Below are 20,801 nucleotides of genomic sequence, written 5' to 3' on the forward strand. Positions count from 1 at the left end.
GGCTGTACTACTCTTGGATTTCAAGAAAGGCTATGATAGGGGAGACTAGAACTTCTTAGAGGGCACTATGGTGAGGTTGGGCTTCCCCCAAGCATGGATCCGTGGGATCTCAGTACTTTAAAATCGGCCACCAGCAAGGTTCTCATAGGTGGTAGACGAGGGGAGGAGTTTCGATTGGAGAGGTCGGTCTGGCAAGGCTGCCCCTTGGCCCCGTACATGTTCTTACTCTTTGCAGAGAGCGATGTCTCACTTCCTCACGTCACGTGTGAGCGGGTTACGCGGCCTTCCACTTTCAGTGAGAGAGGAGACGAAGCTGTTAGACTCAAAGTATGCAAATGATACAACACTTCACGTAGATGACGATGAGTTGATACTAGAGAGAGTGAGATTGCCTCTCGAGGTCTTTTGTATTGTAGCAGGAGCGAAAATCAACTGGTGTAAGTCTGTTGGTTTCCTTACAGACTTGGACTCTAGCACGGAGTGGGGCATTCACTTGGGATTTAGATGGGTGTGTAGAGCGCAGACCGCCCGTTACCTAGGGTTCCAGGTGGGACTCGACATCACTCCCGCCTAGCAGTTTCTTCCACTCCTTGACTCTATTTGGAGGAAGCTGACCTATTGGAGTACCGCTTGCCTTTCCCTAGCAGATCGAGCCCTGGTGGTTAACCAGGTCTTCCTAGCGACGCCTTGGTACATCGCCTCGTGTTGGTGCTGCGCCTCGTCCTGTGTAGTGTAACTTTGCTGCCTAGTGCGGAACTTCCTCTGGGTTGGGTCAAACGGCTCCAGGGATTCTCGGGCCTAAGGTGGCGTGGGTGACCATCATCCAGGATCGATCAAAGGGAGGGCTTGGGATCATAGATCCAGAGTATTAGAGTATGGCTCTCTTGGGCAAGCTAGTAGTTCGCGGCCTCACATCAGGGGGGCAGACTTGGAAGGTCCTATTGTGGGCGAGTCTCTAAAAGTGTAGACCAAGGCTTGGAGGTGATTGGAGGCCGTTCCTGAGATGGATCTTCACGACAGACCAGATCACCCCCCTCCCCAAGATTCCCTTCCTACACAGTCTGCTTCGTGTGTGGTAGGGCTTCCGTGAGGCTCTAATTCAGAGCCCCCCACACTGCCAGGAGGAGATAGACCGCCAACTGGTGATCTGGAATCCCCAGGTCAGAGATCGGGAGGGGTTACAGATTGGTGAGTGCCCTCACATCCACTGGGCTGGATGGGAGACCCGCTCGGCTCATACCATCAGGACATGGCAGAAGCTGTACAGGATGATGGACGATGAGGTGTTGCAAAGGGCATCATGTTGCCAGAGAGGAGTTGAGTTGAGGAGAGGAGAGACAGACGCAGCAATACCTCAGGAGTGGCTTGCCCCCCCTGAGACGAGAGCCGATAGACCTCGGGGAGGTATGGGCCACTAGGTTTTTCACCAACATGTATCCCTCTCCAAGTGGCAGGTAGAGTGGGAGGGGCCCCATATGGAACTTTCTTCACCGTACAGGAGGGGGGGCGTCTAGCCCTCAATAGAGAGTAGTACGATGAGGGGATAGTTATCCTTCCATGGAAGAGGATTTGGGTGGTTGGCCTTCAAGGGAAGACATGGCGGCTGGACCCTTATGTCTTCTAGGAGAAGTTTAGGGAGTGGCGCATCTTGATTTGGAAGGGTAGGCCACTTGATGAGCTAGAATGGGATCCGAGAGAGTGGCTATGGCCGGCCACTGCGGTTGCTAAGAAGCCATCGAGGTTCTTGGAGTACACAGCCAGGATTGGCAAACACGTACTGATGCAGGACGACATGGATTGGGCGTCGTCACGCAACAGGCACTGGGAGGAGCACAGAATCACGGAGGCTTTCTGAAGGATCTTCTAGCGCCGCCTATGGGTTAGTTGGAGGCGAAGGAGGATATCGTATTTCCTATTGTTGGTGGCACATGGAGGCCTAGCGGTGGGGAGTTGGTTAGCCTAGATGCAAGAGGGAAGTTGTAAACGCTGCACACAACAACCTTTGGAGTCTCGAAAGCACTGCCTTTGGTCCTATGAGGCAGCGCAGCTCATGTGGAGAGGAGCATGCCACAACCTTTGATGTATAGTACCTAGCCTTGGATATATCTCATGGGGAGCTTTCTGTTGACAAGCAGTCAACCAGGGCCGTCACCTTGTGTATGAGGCTGGGATGCAAGACACAATATTCATTATTGAGGCAAGGTCGTGCGCAATGGTTGGTTTGGAGGCTCTACCCATCCGCTAGGTACTGGAGCCCATAGCAGACCACTCTGAGGTATAGGAGATCATAGGGAGTATTACTGGATGGCACATCTGGAAGGCGCGGTGTCAGAAGGTTTTTGGCGGGGAGAGACTTTCAGTATAGGAGACTTTAGCAGAGCTCTGGACCTCCATCATCCACTCCCTCTGCGTCCAATGGGACCAAGTGCAGGGCAAGTCTCAAGCTCGACAGGAGTTGCATTTTCATTTCATGCGCACCTGGGGCGGCCAGGACCTATTTTTCGTGATGCAGGCAGGCAGCCCCAAATGGCGATACACCCCCCCTCCATGGCTTCTTGCCCCCATCCCCCCTAGACCGCCTTCAAAGGCTTGTATACTTGATATATTTGTAACTCTGCATCAGCTCTAGCTAGTTTGTTGAGCATGAGTACTTCCTTGTATTTAGGTTTTCTCTAAAGTGATATAATTAGCCACACTTTATTTGCAAAAAAAAAAAAAAAAAAAAAAAAACTCCATCATGATATTTTCTACCTTTGAACACACATCCATTCTCTATCCTTCTCCCTTCACATAATATTCCATCATTTCTTTCTTTTCTAAAACTTCTTCGGATTGGCATTCTTTGGGATAGGGGTAGTCGTTGTAGAGGTATTCTCCTTCTAGGTGGTAGTCGATGGGAAAATCTTCAAGGTAGTAGTATCCATATTCTTTAGAAGAGTAATCATTGTAGACTTGTTGGTCTTCAGGGTAGCCTTCTTGGTAGTAGCCTTCAAGGTAGTAGTTGGAGTAGTAGCCATCGGCTCCTTGTTAGGGATGAGGTGTTCGAAGATTTGGATTGAGCTCATCCTCTCCCTTGTCTTCATCTTCATCTTCTTTGTTTGGCTTGCTCCATTATTTAACTCTTGAACTCTTTTGGCTCTCATTTGCTTCAAGTATGGTTCAGCTCGCTCTTTGGCTCCTTCAGATCCAAAGACAATCTCCAAGTTCAACCCCCGCATTATTTTCTCTTGCAACTCCATGTCGAGGGCTTGTGCCATCTTCACTTGCCACAACCTGGCTCTCTCTCGCTCCATGATCAATTGGTAGTCAACCTCCTCCAAGTCTTCATCCAGCTATTCAACCTTCTCTTCAAGATTGTGCAGCACATCTATTTCTTTGTGGGTCTTCCTTAGCACTTTGATGGTCTTCTTTGTCTACTTGATCAGTTTCAGCCACAACTCTTTCTTCTTGTATGTGATTTTAAGCCAATGACATAGCTCGTCTTTCTCTTTAAAGAAAGTGTTCTCCCACAATTTCCCCTCTCTCCAAGACATTTTTGAATGGTATCTTGCACGTCCCTATCATGCAATGGCTCCCTCTCAACTTTGTTGGCACATTAGGTTCTCTTCCACGTTTCAATAGGTACCATGACTAGGGGGCATCACGATGTGGGTCGTCGCGTCCTGTCATGTTGAGGTCGTCACGTCATGTTACGGTAGGATCTCCTCCGCATTCATGAGCTTGCTCCCCTCTCGAGCTAGTATGCTCCACGCTAGAGTTGCTCTGATACCAAGTGTTATGGACATTCAAAAGACTTCAAGTCATAACCTGTCATGAGGCATAAAAATGGCACAGCTGAAAGGCACACAAGATATATTAATAAGGAATCCTTTGTATTCATGATATCAAAAGATACAACATTAAGGCACATCTCAAGACTACACCCTCTTGACGCTGCACATGTGAGGGTTCACTATTGAGTATAGGGAATTACACGTAGAGTGAAAACCAAGCAGAGCTCAAAATCACTACTATTCTCTATATAGGTGTTTTTGGCTCCAACGCAATGGTATAGCTATAAAGCCCATACCATTAAAAGGGAAAACGGGAGGGGGGTTTCTAAGGTACCTAATTAAACCTTGCCCTTCCTATTTCTTCACATCTACATATGTTTTCTGCTTGTGCGTGTGCGAGCACATTCAGGAGCTAAATCCTCCTCTGTTGTTTTCCTTGTAACGAGTAGTTATATTAGATTAAATCACATGAGAATACAAGAGTTACGGCAAAGAAACATAAGAAATTGTTGTATGCTAACAAGGAACTAAGTCCTCCCTAGCAAGAAGGTCAGTATGCTGAATGAGATCTAATTGGTAATGTACAAGACCCTTGAGCCTAGCAATATATCCCTGGATACCAAAGGCTAAGTCAAAAACGAATGCATTTGGGGTGACTCCCAAGTTGTGCCAACAACCCCACAATCTAACAAAGTGAAATAATATCTTTCTATGTGGTTGCACTAGAGTAGGGTATTTAGCCTTAGCAAAGATCTCATCAAAGGCGCACAATGACCATGCAACCATAGATTTTCCTAGCTAAAAGACACGAAATAAATCTGCAACAAAAGGATTGCACATTGGTAGTGTAAAAAAAAACAAAAAACAATTGTCATTGGAGACTTCACCCTTTGAGAGAGTGGAGGCAACGGGAAGTGAAACATGTCCCTACTATCCAACCTGCACGCGAGACTCAACACAAACTCATAATAAAAGGAACTGCACATCAAACTCACCTCCCAGCTAAAGAGCCAAACGCGGTCACCCCCGAGCCTAGGAGTTAGTAGCACTCTAGGTCACAACCACATTCCAAGAGGGTGTGTTCCACACCACTGGCCCACACCTTCCTGGTGTATGGATGCATTGACTAATGCGCCAAGAGTTAAGACTTGGCTGCCCTAACCCCGAAGTATCCTGAGTCCATTTGCACTAAGTCACTTCGTAACCAACAATGCTACTAGCACCCATCCGAATGTCCAAGGATATAACACTCTCCCCCTTATGAATAATTTATGTCCTCAACAATATCCTCAAGGAAGAAGTGAGAAAAACGACTCTTCAATAAACTTACCAACTCCCAAGTAGCCTCCATCTCTGAGTGGTTTTTTCACTTGACCACATACTCAAGATAAATGGTCCAATGTGATCGTTCAATCCTAAGGTCAAGAACTGATTTGGATTTAAGTAGAACATAACAAGTAGTATCCTCAAGCTGCAAGACTTTCTCATTGGGGACAATTTGCTCACCTTATCCCGGTCGTTCTTCCAAACAACTCATGCAAAATACAAGGTAAATTCGGATTTCCAAAGATAAGTCCAACTCATAGAAAGATGCTATTTATCTTCTTAATCTAGAAAGAACCACAATACCTCCAAGATAACTTCTAACACTTGCTAGTAATCATTGAATCGAAGTCTTTTGGGACTTCAAGGTAAAACCACATGTCTTTCTAGAGCTCTTGGGAATACAATGTTGGTTAGCATAAAAAGTGGTGTGATTCTATGCTGGTTTAATACTTTTCCTAGCAATCGTCAACATCTTCTATATATCTTGTAGAAAGCCAACTACAGAATGCATTTTCACTCTTCCTGAGCTCAATGGCAATCGGTGGATTCATCTCATAATTGTACATAAGCATAAACAGGGTATAACCAATGATCAAATGCTTAGCACTATTATAAGCAAATTCAATTTGAGGAAGGTGATGCTCCCAATCAAATTATCTACAAGAAACATAAGCAGGAAACATATTTTGTATGGTTTGATTTATCTCTTTGGTCTGTCCATCCATTTCAAAATGTTCCAAGGCCGACATGAATAATCAAGTTTCGAGTTTTTGAAAAACCGTTTGCCAAAGATGGCCACTTGCAATCCGTCAGATATTAATAAAGAGAAATATCAAACGGCGTAGCATACCTATCCTATATATATTGTTGTGAAACATTGAGAAGAAAGTATCATTGTATATCTAGGCTTGAGCCCAAGTATCAAGGAATACTAAGTGGAGAAGGTTCATCTCTTGTCTACAGTATTGAAGAGATTGAACATGCAGTGGAGAAGGTTCATCTCTTGTCTACAATATTGAAGAGACCGAACATGCAGAACCTAAGTATAGCAAGCCTATCTACTGCAGTTCTACAATTAGTCAAGCTGAAAACAAAAACACACACACATACATATCAAGCTCAAGCATTAGTGAGTTATATAATCACCAAAGTTTAGGTGAGATAATTAAAGCTAAGAATCAAAATTGAGTTAGAAAAAATGTTAGGAGGACGTAGAATTTTATTACTTTACCTAGCATTTGATTAAGTATACTAAAGTGACTCGCACGTGAGGTACAAATTAATCATTTCACAATGCGGGACCCAAGACCCTAAAAGACAAAAGTTATAATAAGTAAAGTCTAACAAGTACTAGGTGGTAGCCTATGTCAGATTTAGGCCTAGACCAATTTATTAGCCACTAATGTCAATCGTGACACTAGAGATTAGATATTAATTAATTAATTAATTAATATTAATCTAAGGGTCAATAAATGCTCAGGGATACTTAGAAGATAAATTGACCTAGACAATTTAATTATTGGCTAGTGGAACTCATTTTCTAAGTACTAGAATAATTATAAAATCAATTTTTAGAATATTAAAATTTACTTGAGTACTAAAATAATTATTAAATTAATTTTTATAATTGAATATTCTAAAAATTAATTTAATAAGTTGAATAACGCTGAAAAATAAGATTAGAGAGCTGTCGCTTCGTAAAACTTGCCCATGCAAGTGGAAAAAACGTTTTTAGGAGCTGGTGGAAGTCTATTTCCGCCATTGTGAGAGAGGAGGCACTTAGATAGCAAGGAGATGTTACTAATGTGATTTGCAACTATCATGGACCAATCACATGATAGTAGCCCAAGGTCCTTCTAGTGTAGATGACAGCATATAGGAGGGAACAATAGTCATTCTAGCAGTCCTAAGCTGTGGATAGCAACTTCCATGGCTATTTGAGCAGAGCACCAACAGTTCTTCAGCATTTCTTGCAAGATGAAACTCTAAAATTTCTCTCCTACAGCATACTCTCTTATCCCCCAACCATCTCTCGAGTTATCTCAACATTTTTCAATAGTTTGAGTCATGAAAGGTGGAGATATTGAAAAATCTTTGATATAAACCCTGATTAACAGTAATAATTAGCGTTTGACAGCCACCTTGGGATGCATACTCAGAATTGAGGGCTAGGACTTTAATTCCAACAGCTAAAATTGAGCAATTTTCGAAAGATTCAAGAGGCCAATTAGCCAATATCAGATTTGGGGCTAAATTTGTCTTTCAAGGGCAAGGCAAAGGCTAATCCCCAAGCAAACGAAGGGGTAGATTTGTTTGGAGACTTGCTAGTTAGTTTTGATAACAAGAGTCATTTGGATTAGTGGAGGAGATCAAAGGATCTCAGTTATACTCCTTCCATTTGCAAATATAAGATAAAGAAATACCGCAAGGAGCACAAGTTTTAGGGCCAACAAGGTGTCCACTGTCCAAGTTAACATGAATTTTATGCTTCCTGTAATTAGTGCTTATTCAGGTTATTTACCACCCTATCCGAGGAGGAAGGCTGGTTTCAACACACACCATTTGTTTGGAATGGTGTTTGGAAACAAATTCAAGTCCAATTGAGCTGAAGAATTAAAACTCAACCCAATACTCCAAGGTTCAGTGAATTAAATCCTATTATTGCATTAAGCTAGTTAGAAACCTAAATCTGGTATAAAGAATAATGAAGATCTAAAATGTCTCAAAACCAATAAAATATTTTGAGGAAATGCAGAATAATCCCTCCCCAGTTGAACGAGGAGGGAAAATGCCATTGCAATACAGAAACCTTGTTAGTGTTAGGAGAGCAGATTACCTGTCCTTATAGCAGCTCCATCACTAGGGCTTAACCCTTCCACTGAAATGTTTCCACCAACAAATCCAGCAATAAACAAAGCTGCAGTTGTTGCTGCATGACAGGCAGCTGCAGCTACATGTTCGTGAGGAGAAAGAAGGCCCTCAAATTGACCTAAGGTCTGCAAGCTAGATACAAAAGCTGCACGACGATTGCCAAAAGCTTTTTGTTCCTTGTTGTCTTTTGATCCAACAAATGCACTTTCAGCAGCTGATGGCCCAACCATTAATCCCTTTTCTTCCTCTTCTATAAGCAATGCTGAAGCCAGTGGCACAATTGAAAGAAGCATACAGAAACGAGATTCAGATTGAGGTTTAGGACCTTCCAAGTGATTGCGCTCCTGTATCCAAGTCATAATCCAAAGATCCCAATTTCAACTTCTTTATTCATGATGTTGGAAAAAACACCATGCGTTAAAAATTCAAAAGCATCATGCACTACTGAGTTGAGCTAACCCGTTGAACCAAGCGTAATGCTGAGAGCCACAGGGCTATGAATGTATCTTCCCAGGAAGCATTCTGAGCAGCCTGCAAAGACTTTACCAGCTCTATAGAACCAAGAAAAATCTATAATGAACAAATTGTGCATAGCAAAATTGACCAAGAAGCAAAAAATTGAAAGGAGTAAACCCCAAAACAAGAAAATCGATCCAAAAAGCTGGAGAATGAAAGAGAACACTGACGAGCTAAAGCATCCACTACAGGAGTGGGAGGAACTCGTCGCCCATCCATAACATCCTCCATGAAAATATCGATAGGGATCCATGCGGCAGCTCTTCCAGTCCCAAAAGAACTTCCAAACGTCCCACTGCAACAGCTTGAGCCTACAATTGCTTTAATAACAGGAAGTTGACTAGTATCCCACTCTTCATGAAGGCCCTGCCGCATGGACCTGATCATTTGAATTACAGCTTCTCCCACTCCCTTTGGAGTGATTAATGAGGTATCACAAACAAGCCCATCCAGTGATCGCACCCACTGGGTAAACATGTTCCATTGGTTTGACCTGAAATGGTGATAAGTAAGGCCACTTAACACAATTTGTAATCCTCAGTCACAAAATGTCGCTTATTGCTTTACCTGAAAAAGTTAATATCTTAGTGGGCAAATTGCAATACCACTGCCTATTATGTACTGTGTAATTTGTCAGGAATCGATATGAAATCTATCATTTACAGAAACAACATTTGATAAGAAACACATTTTTACCAGCAAGTAGAGGTATGCATAAAGTTTACTGTCTTGCTCTGTCGAAAAATGAAAATGATAGGTATTGGTAGATCAGAAGAATAGTAGGAGAATGAAAAGGCTTGGAGATTTCTAAATCTTTCCAACTGATGCTCATCCATAAATAATTTTGGAGGGTTTTGCGAAAATAGTAAACAACATATCCTCTCCAAAAGAACAATATAACAAGATGGAAAGGAATGAGTATGGAAATAGAGAATATCGAGCTATTGAGGATCAATATCAATGTTCGGATTCAAGCACAACTTTGGCACTCTCTTTGAATCATCATGTGAATATATGTGCATAAAAGCCTCTTTTTTTTTTGCAAATAAAATGTGGCTGATTATATTACTCAAAAGGCTGATTACAACAGAGTGCTCATGCTCAATAGACTAGCTGGAGCTGATGCAAAGTCACGAATACATCATGTATACAAGCCTCTCAAGGCGATCTGGGGGGGATGGGGGCAAGAAGCCATGGAGGGGGGATGTATCGCCATCAAGGGCTGCCTGCCTGCATCATGAACAGGTCCTTGCAGCCCCAAGTGCACAAAAAGTGAAAACGGAGCTCCTAAACGAGCTAGAGACTCGCCCTGCACCTGGTCCCACCGGCCGCAGAGGGAGTGGATGATGGAAGTCCAAAGGTCAGCCAAAGTCACCTGTACTAAAAGGCACTCCCCGCCAAAAACCTCATGACAGCGTGTGTTCCAGATGTGCCATCCTGTAAGACTCCCTACAATCTCCCATATCTCAGAGTGGTCTGCTGTGGGCTCCAGTACTTGGCGGCTGGGTAAAGCCTCCAAGCCGACCACTGCGCAAGACCCAACCTCAATGATGAAAATCATGTCTTGCATCCCGCCTCATACAAAAGGTGGCGGCCCTAGTTGACTGCCTGCCAGGAGAAAGCTCCCCACGAGATACATCCAAGCCTGGGTGCCAGATGACAAAGAATGAGGTAGACTCCTCTCCACACGAGTTGTGCTGCCTCGGAAGACCAAAGACACTGCTTTGGAGTTTCCAAAAGCTACTATGGGCAACATTTACACCCTCCATCCTGCTGCATCTAGGCTAGCCAACTCCCAACCGCCATACCTCCATGTGCCAAAAGCCATAGGAAATACGATACCCTCCTCGGCCTCCAGCTGTCCCATAGGCTGCGCTAGAAAGTCTGATAGAAGGCATCCATGATGCTATGCTCCGCCCAGTATCTGCTACGCGAAGGCGCCCTGTCCATACCTCCTACATCACTACATGTTTGCCAATCTTGGCTGTGTACTCCAAGAACCTCAATGGCTTCTTGCAACCACAATGGCCGGCCATAGCTACTCTCCAGGCTCCCATTCCAACTCATCAAGTGGCCTGCTCTCCCACATCCAAAGGCACCACTCCGGGGACTCCTCCCAGAACGCATAGCGGTCAAGACGCCAGTTTTTCCCCTGGAGACCAACCACGCGAATCCTCCTTTAAGGAAGGCCAACAATCTCCTCATCCTGCTGCCCTCTGTCAAGGACTAAACGCCCCCAATCCTGCACGGTGAAGAAGATCCCGTAGGGGGCACCGCCCACTCTACCTGACACCTATAGGAGGATACTTGTCGGTGAGAATCTAGCAGCCCACACCTCGCCAAGCTCTGCCAGCTCTCGGATCGGGGGGTCAAGCCACTCCCGAGGAATCACTGCGTCAATCTCCCTTCTCAACTCAACTCCTCGCTGACAACCTGTTGCCTGCTACACTACCTCTTGATCCACCATCTTGTACACCTCCCGCCACGTTCTGATAGTGCGAGCAGGGTCAGCAGCCTCCCATCCAGCCCACTAGATGTGGGGGCGCTCGCCAATCTATATCCAATCCCGATCTTTGACTTGGGGGTTCCAAACCACCGGCTAGCGGTCTATCTCATCCTGGCATCCTGGGGGACCCTGAATTAGGGCCTTGCGAAGGCCTTGCCACACACAAAGTTGGTTGCGAAGGAAGGAAGATCTGGGCAACATGATCTGGGCCATCGTGAAGAATTTCAAAGTTGGTCCGAATGCTTCACTCAGACGAGCCGAGTGAAAGGCATCTGAGTGTAGTTGGTCGAGGGCCGAATGGCCGAGTGGTTCAAGGGCCGATTGTAGGACTCGGCCCAGAATCGTCGTCACTCGAACGGGCCGAGTGCGACACGATTTTTGCTGGACTTCAAAGAATTCGTTGCGCCAAGCGACCGAGGCGTTCCTACCTGTTGAGCATCTCCAGATCCAAGCTACTCATGTAGGGGAAGGTGTGGAATTACCTGTGTTGGGCAAATAACTCCTAGATGACCAGATCGAAGCAGGTCCACGCAATGAAGCTTTCTCCCTCGCTCCAGCTCTCTTGAAACCCTGCAATGCAAAATGTGGCCTTTCTTGCCACTCCTGGCTCCTTATCACCCTGCCTAGGCTTGCACTCATCTTAGTCTTGCTCCCTTCACCAACATTTAACCCAAAATTTCATTTTTTGCCCTTCTTTTCCCTGTTTCAGCCTGTTATACAGCAACAAAAAAACCCTACTGCGTGCTCCAATGTTTTGCTCCTATCCTTTCTAAATGCAAGAAAAAATCATAAGGGAAATACCTACACTACTCCATCATGCTTTTCCAAGTCCAAAAACCAAAAACCTACTTGCTAAAGAGATCGAATACCTTTTCAAACTCCCTCGCTTCCTACCTATCTACCTCAAGCACCGGTTCGGGGAAAACCCTACTTCGATGCTCGATTCGAAGCGCACAAGCGCTCAAGGCTTGAATCCGTTGGTCCCGACAACGGAACCAAAATGTGGGAGCTCTCACTCAACTGCCAAGACCCACGGACCGCTTATTGCTTCAAGCGTTCCAAGCCGAGCACTAATAGCTACCTCACATAGCCGACGCGCCATCCATATCTACGGGTGTAGTGAGCTTACCTCCATACGGATCGAGTTACCTCCTCTCCCGCGCAAGTGGGTAGCTCCACGATCCAAGTGCAAGCTTCAAGTAAGCTTCATCCTCAAGCTCCACGCTCCAAGCTCCATTGCCACGAGCAAGAGAAGAAAAGAGAAGAAAAGAGAAGAGAAGAAGAGAGGAGAAGATGGAGAGCTTCTCCCCGGTCCCTCACCCGCATACACTCACTTCCTCACACTCTCACACTCCCTCTCTTGAGCACAAGCTCAAGCAAGCAAGAAGAAGAAGAAGAAGAGAGCCACTTTTGGCCACACACAAAAATGAGCTTCTCATTCACTTTTCAACTTTATTTACAAAACCCTAAATCCTTTTTGGGCGGCCATCCCCTTATCTCCTTTTTTACATGGCCGGCCATGGCCTAGGCCATTTTTCCCATTGTCCTCCTATCTTCCTAGCTTCCTTCCTACCGCCCATCTACCTTTACAAATTGCATAGGTGAGAGCCCAACCCTCTTTTAAATTAAATCATGATGCGCTTGCGCTCTAAAAGTATTGACTTGTACTTTTTCTTGTGCGCCTTTTTCATTTATTTAGGACTTTTCTGCACTTCTTGTGTTTCCATATTTTTCTTAGCGCGCCTTCGTCTTCTGTTTACTTTTGCCTTGGCCTTTGTCTTCTGCTTTAAATTTTCCAGCTTTTCCACCTTGTTCGTTTAAGGGTTAACACTATCGTAGGCTTTCTCGAAGTCCAGTAGAATTACAACCAATCCCTGACCACTGTGGGCCCACTCAATCGTCTCGAAGAAGGTGAAGACATTATCTAGGATGCTCCTATCTTGGACAAAACCTGTCTATGTGTCATGAATGATATCTGGAAATACGGGGCAAAGTCGCCTACTGATCATCTTGGCCAATGCCTTACAGGCCACTGACAACAGGGTGATCGGTTTCCATTGGGATAGCTTCAGAAGCCGGTCTCCCCCTTTGGGGAGGAGACTAATCAGACCTGCCGATAGACTCCCTGGCATCCATCCTGAGCTGAAGATCTCCTCAAAGACCAGTAGTAGGGGGTCCTTCCCACCTCCCACTAGATAGTGAAGAAGGCCTTAGAAAGGCCATCCTCTCCCGAGCATTTCTGCACGTCTTGCGCATGGAAAGCCTCCTCTAATTCCTTCTCTGGCATGCTCTAGGAGGGAGCGTCCCATCTCCTCTATGACGAGGGACAAAATAAGGTCCCAGACCTGCTATCTACAGCGTTGTTTCCTAGCTGAGACTGCCTCTTGCTGAAAAAGGTGTCTGTAGTAGTAGTCAGTGGCAATCTCCATCACCTCATATGGGCTAGAGCAAATCCTTCCTACTGATCATGGAGGCTGCGAATCTGATCTCCTGAGGTGCGAGATTGATGCACCTTGAAAAACTCCCTACACATCGTGTCCCCCTTCCGCGCCCAAAAGGCTGCTAAGACACAAGAAAAACTATGAGCACCTGTCCTCAAGACCGGCAAGGGCTGCCCGTGCGCGCACCTCCTATGCGTTGAGAGTAGGATCCCTTGGCGCCTCCTACAGTAGTCTCTGCATGGCTGCAAGGTCTTGCCAAAGTGCTCTCTCCTCCTCCCACCTCTGCTGCATGGCCTGTAAAGCTGCCTCCTGGCAGATCCTACTCGGCTCGGATTGGACCTCTACAACCTCCTCTACGATCCGGTCCCTCCTGTCCCACTCTCTACTCCAGAGCTGCTCAATCTGCCTCCTCACCTCGTCCCTCTTGTAGATCGAGCCAGGGATTTGGTAAGATCGCGTGTCCAAGGCCGAATCTAGAGCATCAAGTATAAGGAGAACCGGGCAGTGATCAAACAAAGTGGTGCCAACAAACTGCCCTACGTGGCCAACACGAGAGCACCCCCACTCTTCCACATAGAACCTATCCAACCACTCCAGAAGAGCTCCGCCCAATCGCTTGTATCCCCAAGAAAAGTTCGGCCACCTCTCCCTCCTATGGAAAGCTGGGTCCCACTAAGTATCACATTATCCTATTGCGAGGAGGAAGACCTCCCATGCCTCTTGCTCCTCCCTTGCCATACCCTAGTAATCTCTGTCTATGTCCTACTGATCCTCTAAGGCCTCAAGGTTGTTGAAGTCTCCTTAAACAATCCAGGAGTCCACCTCTGGGTCCCTGCTGTGATCTCCACCCAAAATTTGCTACATGCCCTGGCCTCAGTGGGGTATAAACATTGAGGGTTCCAAGGCACGAGTCCTCAATATCCAATCTGATCCATAGAACCCTCCCTGCCACAATCGTCTCGTGGTCATGTACATGGGTGATGAGACTCCAGCCAATAGAGGTGCATGCACCTCCACTCCTACCGTGGGCACTAATGAAATACTCCCAATAGGTGTGCGAATTGCTTGGGAGGACCTTCCCTACCCAATGGGCATGGGCGAGCGTGAGCTTATACTCCTACAGAAGTAGGATGTCAATCCATCCGCCAAGGGCAAGCTGCAACTCCTGTCGAATAATAAACTTCATGGAACCATGTGCCCTATTGTAGTGGAAGATATTCACATTTCAGCATGCTAGATGTAGCCTCATAGGGAAACCTTGATTGACTGAACCGATATCTGTTCGGTGTGGAAGCTGCTGATAAAGAAGAAGAACTATGGGGCATGAGAATATACTTTACCGCAGGTCTGGAAGGTAAACTCCATTTCCCCATGGTGGCCCTCGAGCGGACCATGGGGGTAATAGATGCTCTAGGCGGTACCACCAGGGCATATATCAGCCAGGCTGAGAGACGTGACTCTGTGCACTGCTAGAAACAGGCAGTCTGTGCTAAGGGCCATTTAATCTCTCACCATGTGGTGATACTTTTTGCAATTTCTTTTCTTATTTACTTATTAAATTTTTTAATTTTTCTTTTCTTTGGTTGATGTTGCTTTTTACCCCTAGAGTTCTCTTGGACTAAGCCGGGATCCTTGCATGGCCAGAAGAGGCATCCATTCGGACAAATTGGACTAATGGTTTGTCTAAGCCTTAGGATTGGTTCCATATTGAATGGGCACTAAAGAATAGAATGCCAATGGTTTGGGGCTATGTACTTAGCCACTACAGATGGTGCAGAACAATGAGCTTGGCCAAGACAGAAGCTGCAGATGTAAGAATGCTCATAGAATAAAAGTCATTGTAATTGAGCCACATTACACTTTTTGATATGGTTGCAATGATAAAAGTTGCCGAGAACAGCTCGAGGAATGCAAGGGTCACCATCCCTAAACGTTAGGGAGTTACTATTTTTGGACCCCGGAATCTGTTTGCGTCATTAACTTCGTTTTTGCACAAGGATTAATTCTCTGGTCTGTGCCGAGGTCAAATTTTGCACCAATCAGGGAGAATTTTAAACCCGAAGGTTTAAACGGGAAAATTGTTACATGTATGCCATGTGGCACAAATTCCCAAAAGAGAGAGAGAGAGAGAGAGAGAGAGAGTATATTAACGTCTCTAAAAGGCCAATGTGGCCTATGAGACCAAAGCAATACATACAATGATGGTGTGTTTCTCATCTAGAACGAGAAAAAAGATGAAAAACATGCCTATAAGACTGAAAAGGAAATGAAATAGTGTCCCATAAAAGGGAAACATGTCAATGATCTGAAAGTGAGAGTAGAGAAAGGAAAACTCTCCATCAATGATATGTCTGTTCTCTAGGGAGGTGTATCTCTGCATAGCTAAGGCGTCTTGGCATCTGTCTCCTGTGGCGCTCAATGATGGCTTTAATTTGTCTGAATTAAAGGGATCAGAAATCTCTAGAGAGAGAGAGAGAGAGAGAGAGAGAGCATTACAAAAAACGTAATAGGCATAAGGGGCAAAATGAAGTTTTAGAGAAGCTGAGAGTAGATTGCTCCAGTTTCATCAGCCATGGAGAGTACTTCGTCATCTCTGACTGCACCCTCTGATCAACTCTCTCTCTATTCTCAGAGGAAATGCTTTGCATGATGGGCTGATTCCATTGAAGGTACAGTTCTGTGTTTCCTTTGCATTTCTACTGAGGCAAGAGCCTCAATGTCCAAGTTTAGGAGCAGTTGTTGGCTTCTCCAATGGAGTCACTAAAGGAAGTAATGACCATGCCACACAGGAACAGGGTTTTGTAGCTCTAATTTAGTGCTGTTTGTGGGACTGTTTTAATGTTGGACAGTAGGAACAGTGAATTCAGAGATCTACAGAGACTGCAATTCTGCACATGAATCATTGAGTTTTAGTCACAGAAAATGCTTTCCTATAAGGGATGTTGTTCTGGACATACTGGATAGTAAGAACAATGAATTCAGAGATCTGCAAACTGCATTTAGAGATCTGCAGACTGCAATTCTGCACATGAATCATTGAGTTTTGGTCACAGAAAATGCTTTCCTTAAAGGGATGTTGTTTTGTACATGTTGGACAGTGAGAACGATGAATTCAGAGATCTGCAGACTGCAATTCTGCACATAAATCATTGAGTTATGGTTACAGAAAATGCTTTCCTAAAAGGCATGTTGTTCTGGTCATGCTGTACTGTCCTTATGCAGCTGGGATTTACTCAAAAAAGATGAAAACCAATGGTTCTCAGGTTATGTATTTTGGAACATTTCATTTTTGTAACTTTCCATCTTTTAATTGATAAAGAAATACCGAGAGGGGCGCCAGTCTTCGGAGCCAATCTAGTGTTGAGCGAAGGAGTGAGGTCTCTGTTTTTGTGTGTGTGTGAAAAGACCAGGCGTTAATTGAAGGAACTACCGCTTTATGTGAGTCATAGACCGGTTTCACAATCACATCCATCGGTGCTCTGTACTGTGGAGGGGCTCGACAAATAATGCTCATATGTGGGACCTCAGCTCAAGCCCACCAGTTAATGTTTATCATGCAACCTGGCCACTGCTGGGAAAAGAGTGCTAGTCCTCCTTCTTCCATCCACTGGGAGATGTGGTCTGCCACTTGGCCCTTCACCTCCTCTATCTGTGTCATCGTCCAGTCTCTTGAATGAGAGTTTTGAAGGAAGAAAACATAGTTTGGTCTATCCAATGGTGCTAGTAAATGAACCGTGCCGCTCCATTACTTGTGAACCACGAAGATCCCTACCTCCAAAGGTAGTGGAAACTTTCTGCACTCCGCAACTCTCAAGTAGAACTACAGATCACTACGGAAGAACTCCTGTGGTAACAGTTGCCCCTGTCTCGAGAAAGTGTAATGGGCGGCAGAGACAGATGAGTTGTTGGTTGTGTCTGTGTGTGTGTGGGGGGGAGGGGGGGTAGGCTGCTGATGAGGGGAGAATATAGGCGTAGAAGGATCGTCACCTCCTGTGGCAAGAAGGAAGGGGAGGAGGGGAGGAGGGGAGGAGTCACATGTACTGGGTGAGGATCACTGGGATTGATTGGCGAGGAAGATGGTACAGAGGAGAAAGATCGAGGGATGGTGGGGTGATCGGAGATATGAGGCAGGTGTGGGGGGGTCGATGGCCCTAGAAAAGGGAGGCTATGGACTAGGGTTGGGGGGGTACCCATGGGGAGGGGAGGTGGGTGTGGGAGCTGTGAGATCTCAAGTGAGGTAGCCTGAGATACCTCCGTGGGTGGTGGATGTGGGGGTCTATGATCCTGCCAGGTGGGACAAGAGCTAGGGGGTTGCGGGGTGCTCTAAGATCCATCATTGACCCTCCTACTCTGTGTTGTCGTGGCTGTGTCTGAGGGGCTCACTGAGGCCCCCCCTGCCGTCTCCTTCTCTGTCGTCGTCGTTGGACCCGTGTAAAGCCATCAACATCCACCTGCGAACCTGTCGGCAGAGCCGCTTTGACTCCGAATCATGTGCAATGTTGCCTGATGCCCAAAGTCATGGCATCGCAGGCACTGCCCTCACTGCCCAGTAACTATAACCTGCTACCTGAAGGAGTGTCCACCTGTCTCGATCTCCAGAAACTTTGGTGTGTTCTTTGTATATTTCACAACCTCCCGTACCTTTGGGACTCCTGCGGTTGTCACTGCATCCGCGAAGGAGGCAAGAAGAACTGTGCCGAAGAGCCATCCAAAGTCCTCCACTAACTAGCGATACTCCACCGCCAGTCCAAGGAATAGTAAAGTGACCGGATGTCTAAGAAACCTCTTGTGGAGCGCAAATTCCTCCATTGTGAAGCCACTGTACCAGGGAACCATGTAGATGACCCCCTTCATGGAGGCATAAGGTGAGCTATCCACTAGCTCACGGGCTGCGTCCGCCGAGGTGAATCAGACCATGACGATCCCTTGACCCATGAGAACTACCTCCGAGATCTGCGCTGTATCAATGCGCAGCGTGGAGTGAAGCCAATCCCGAAGTTGGGCCCTAGATAGGAAGTGTCCTACGACATGACCAAGGATCGTTGTTTCTTTTAGCTCCAGCTCTGTGGCACGGACAGCTAAGAGTTGTTCCTCAGAGAGGACAATGCAGAAGGTGTTTGACTGGGGGGCACTCGCAAAATGCAACGGCATTTGACCAAAGGTTTCCATTGCGCATCCCTACTGAGAACCTACCAATCACGTTCCTGTGTTATCGAAGGGGGGGAGTGTTGCTGCAGATGGAGGGAGCAAATGGGGAGAGGGGAAGCATGAGGAGGAGCTAATGGGAGAGGGGAGGCACAAGGCGACCGGAGGGTGGGGGGGAGGGTGGGCGACGAGAGGAGGGGAGGAGGCTCAGCGCGATCAAACGAAGAGGGAGGGGGAGGGGAGGGGGGGCTGAGGGGGAAGCTAGGCACGATGGCGGGCAGCAGCGGGACGGGTAGGAGCATCTCTTTTTAACACGTATTCCCGAAACGCATTAATCCGTTCCTGCATAAAAGCCATATATCAAGCCAAGTGTGGTGCCAAACGAACTGCATTACTTGTCGAAGAACATTGTTCTTCTCGACAATGACATCCTTCAATCACTTTGACTTGCTTTCATTTTGGATTGCACAATGGGAACTTTTGGTATGAGTAGTTTCTCTTATCTTCAAGCATCCCCAAAAGGCATTAATTGCTAATCCTAATAATAAATGGCTTTATCTTTTAACACTAGAACAAATGCACCAAAATCCTCTATAGTTGTGGGCATCCCCTTCATCCCTAATTCATTTATCACTCCAACCTTCATCTGTCAGTCCTCTGCCCTCACGCTGCTGCCAATACCCCATCCGGAGCTCTACTACTAGTCATCATTCAGGTGTCACCATCATTCCAGCCTGCTACCACCTACTTGGAGAACATTGTTACATTTATTTATCCCCATGTGTGCACACACATTATTGTGTGCAAAAGTGTGTGTTTAGGTATGAACACCTTTTACACCACTTAACAATTAGTAAGGGTCAAAGGTGTAGGGGGATACCTCAGCCTATATATTCAGGCCCTATCACTTGTACTTTCATAAAAAACTATCACATCAATCTACTAAGCTTGTTGTGTACTTACAAGATTTCTTAAAGAGGCAGATCCAAGAGACTTCAACACAGTCACAGCCCCAGCCATCTACACATATACGATGGATACTGATTGATCAAGCCTCCAGCTGAGCTGGTCCAAATGTCCTAGACCTAGGCACAGACATCGGTGACACTTCCATAAGCAGATACAGGAGATCATCGCTCAGGCTAGAGCTAGGCCCCCTACACCGATCAGCTAGAGCTCTTTATTGCTGTTAGCTTATAGCTTTTTTGTACTGTTCAATACATTTTCCATTTATTATTCTCTTCAAACAATTGTATGGTCATGCAGATAATTGTAACTCATGATGTCATAGGCCACTTTGACCTTTTGCAAACATTAATATATCATTTATTTATTTATTTATTTATATGTGTGTGTGTGTGTGTGTGTGTACATATATATATATATATATATATATATATATATATATATATATATATCTTCATGAGCTCCATACCCAACAGTGGTATCAGAGCAGAAATTCCACTAGCTGAGCATTGCTATGCACGCAGCCCTGTGTGTGCCAGCAGCCCCATCAATATCCTACCTAATTGCTCAGTTTCCTGTCCTCCCTGTCCAGCAATGCCAGCTGCTGCAGGCACCTCCTTCCTACCTCCCACCTGCAGCCTTCACTGCAGTGATTTCACCTCTGCCTGAAGAAGAAGAAGAAGAAGAGGTGCTGTCCTGGCCATCAAGCTCTTGCCAGTCTGCCCACATTCCCTGCACCCGGCACCCTGGCCAGACATCCTCGACAGCCCAACCCATGTTCCCTGCACCATGTCTGATGTGCTTGACAGCCCTGTCCGTGTTCCCAGCCCCTTGGTCAGGCAGACATCATCTGTGCTGTTGACCTCCTCCATCCAGGATAATCGCCAGGCCACATCTCATCTTATCAGCCCCAGTCCATCATCTATTGAGTGCCACATCACATCGACCTGCAGATAAGCCCAAAACTAAAGTTCTAATTAGACTTTAAACATTGGACTCTTAAGGGCTGTTCATATGCAGATTGGGGCTTTTCTAATTGGAACCCAATTTCTTCAAAATTTGGGGCTTTTTCAACTATGATCCAAAATTCTCAATATTTCCTTGATAAAATTTGGGGCTTTTCAAGTCTGAGCCTGCTCTCTTCAAATTTCTTGATCAAAATTTCAGCCTTTCTCAATTTGAGCACTCTCCATGGCATCTATTATCAGGATGTCGAGAAATGGCATCACAATTGAAAAATTATCAGGCGTCAGGTTC

At 45.8% G+C, this 20,801-nt stretch overlaps 1 protein-coding gene across 6 annotated transcripts in view; it reads right to left on the reverse strand.

Annotated features, from left to right (window-relative positions):
* The window catches only part of LOC148015665 (mediator of RNA polymerase II transcription subunit 33A-like), a 139,814-nt gene that overhangs the window by 21,145 nt on the left and 97,868 nt on the right, over window positions 1-20,801 (reverse strand). For 4 of the 6 annotated variants that reach the window (XM_087665733.1, XM_087665732.1, XM_087665737.1 and 1 more), the window contains 3 exons: window positions 8,657-8,979; window positions 8,430-8,521; window positions 7,936-8,314 (listed from right to left, as the gene is read on the reverse strand). In XM_087665733.1, the coding sequence (XP_087521859.1) occupies window positions 7,936-8,314; window positions 8,430-8,521; window positions 8,657-8,979 (794 nt within the window). Of the gene's footprint in view, window positions 1-7,935; window positions 8,315-8,429; window positions 8,522-8,656; window positions 8,980-9,182; window positions 11,894-20,801 lie in introns of those variants that run through there. The other 2 variants (XM_087665736.1, XM_087665734.1) reach the window with 2 other exon arrangements.

The sequence above is a fragment of the Lygodium microphyllum genome, chromosome 24 (assembly GCF_053477565.2).
Source record: "Lygodium microphyllum isolate KBCC chromosome 24, Lygodium_microphyllum_v1.1.10, whole genome shotgun sequence".
Taxonomy (NCBI): domain Eukaryota; kingdom Viridiplantae; phylum Streptophyta; class Polypodiopsida; order Schizaeales; family Lygodiaceae; genus Lygodium; species Lygodium microphyllum.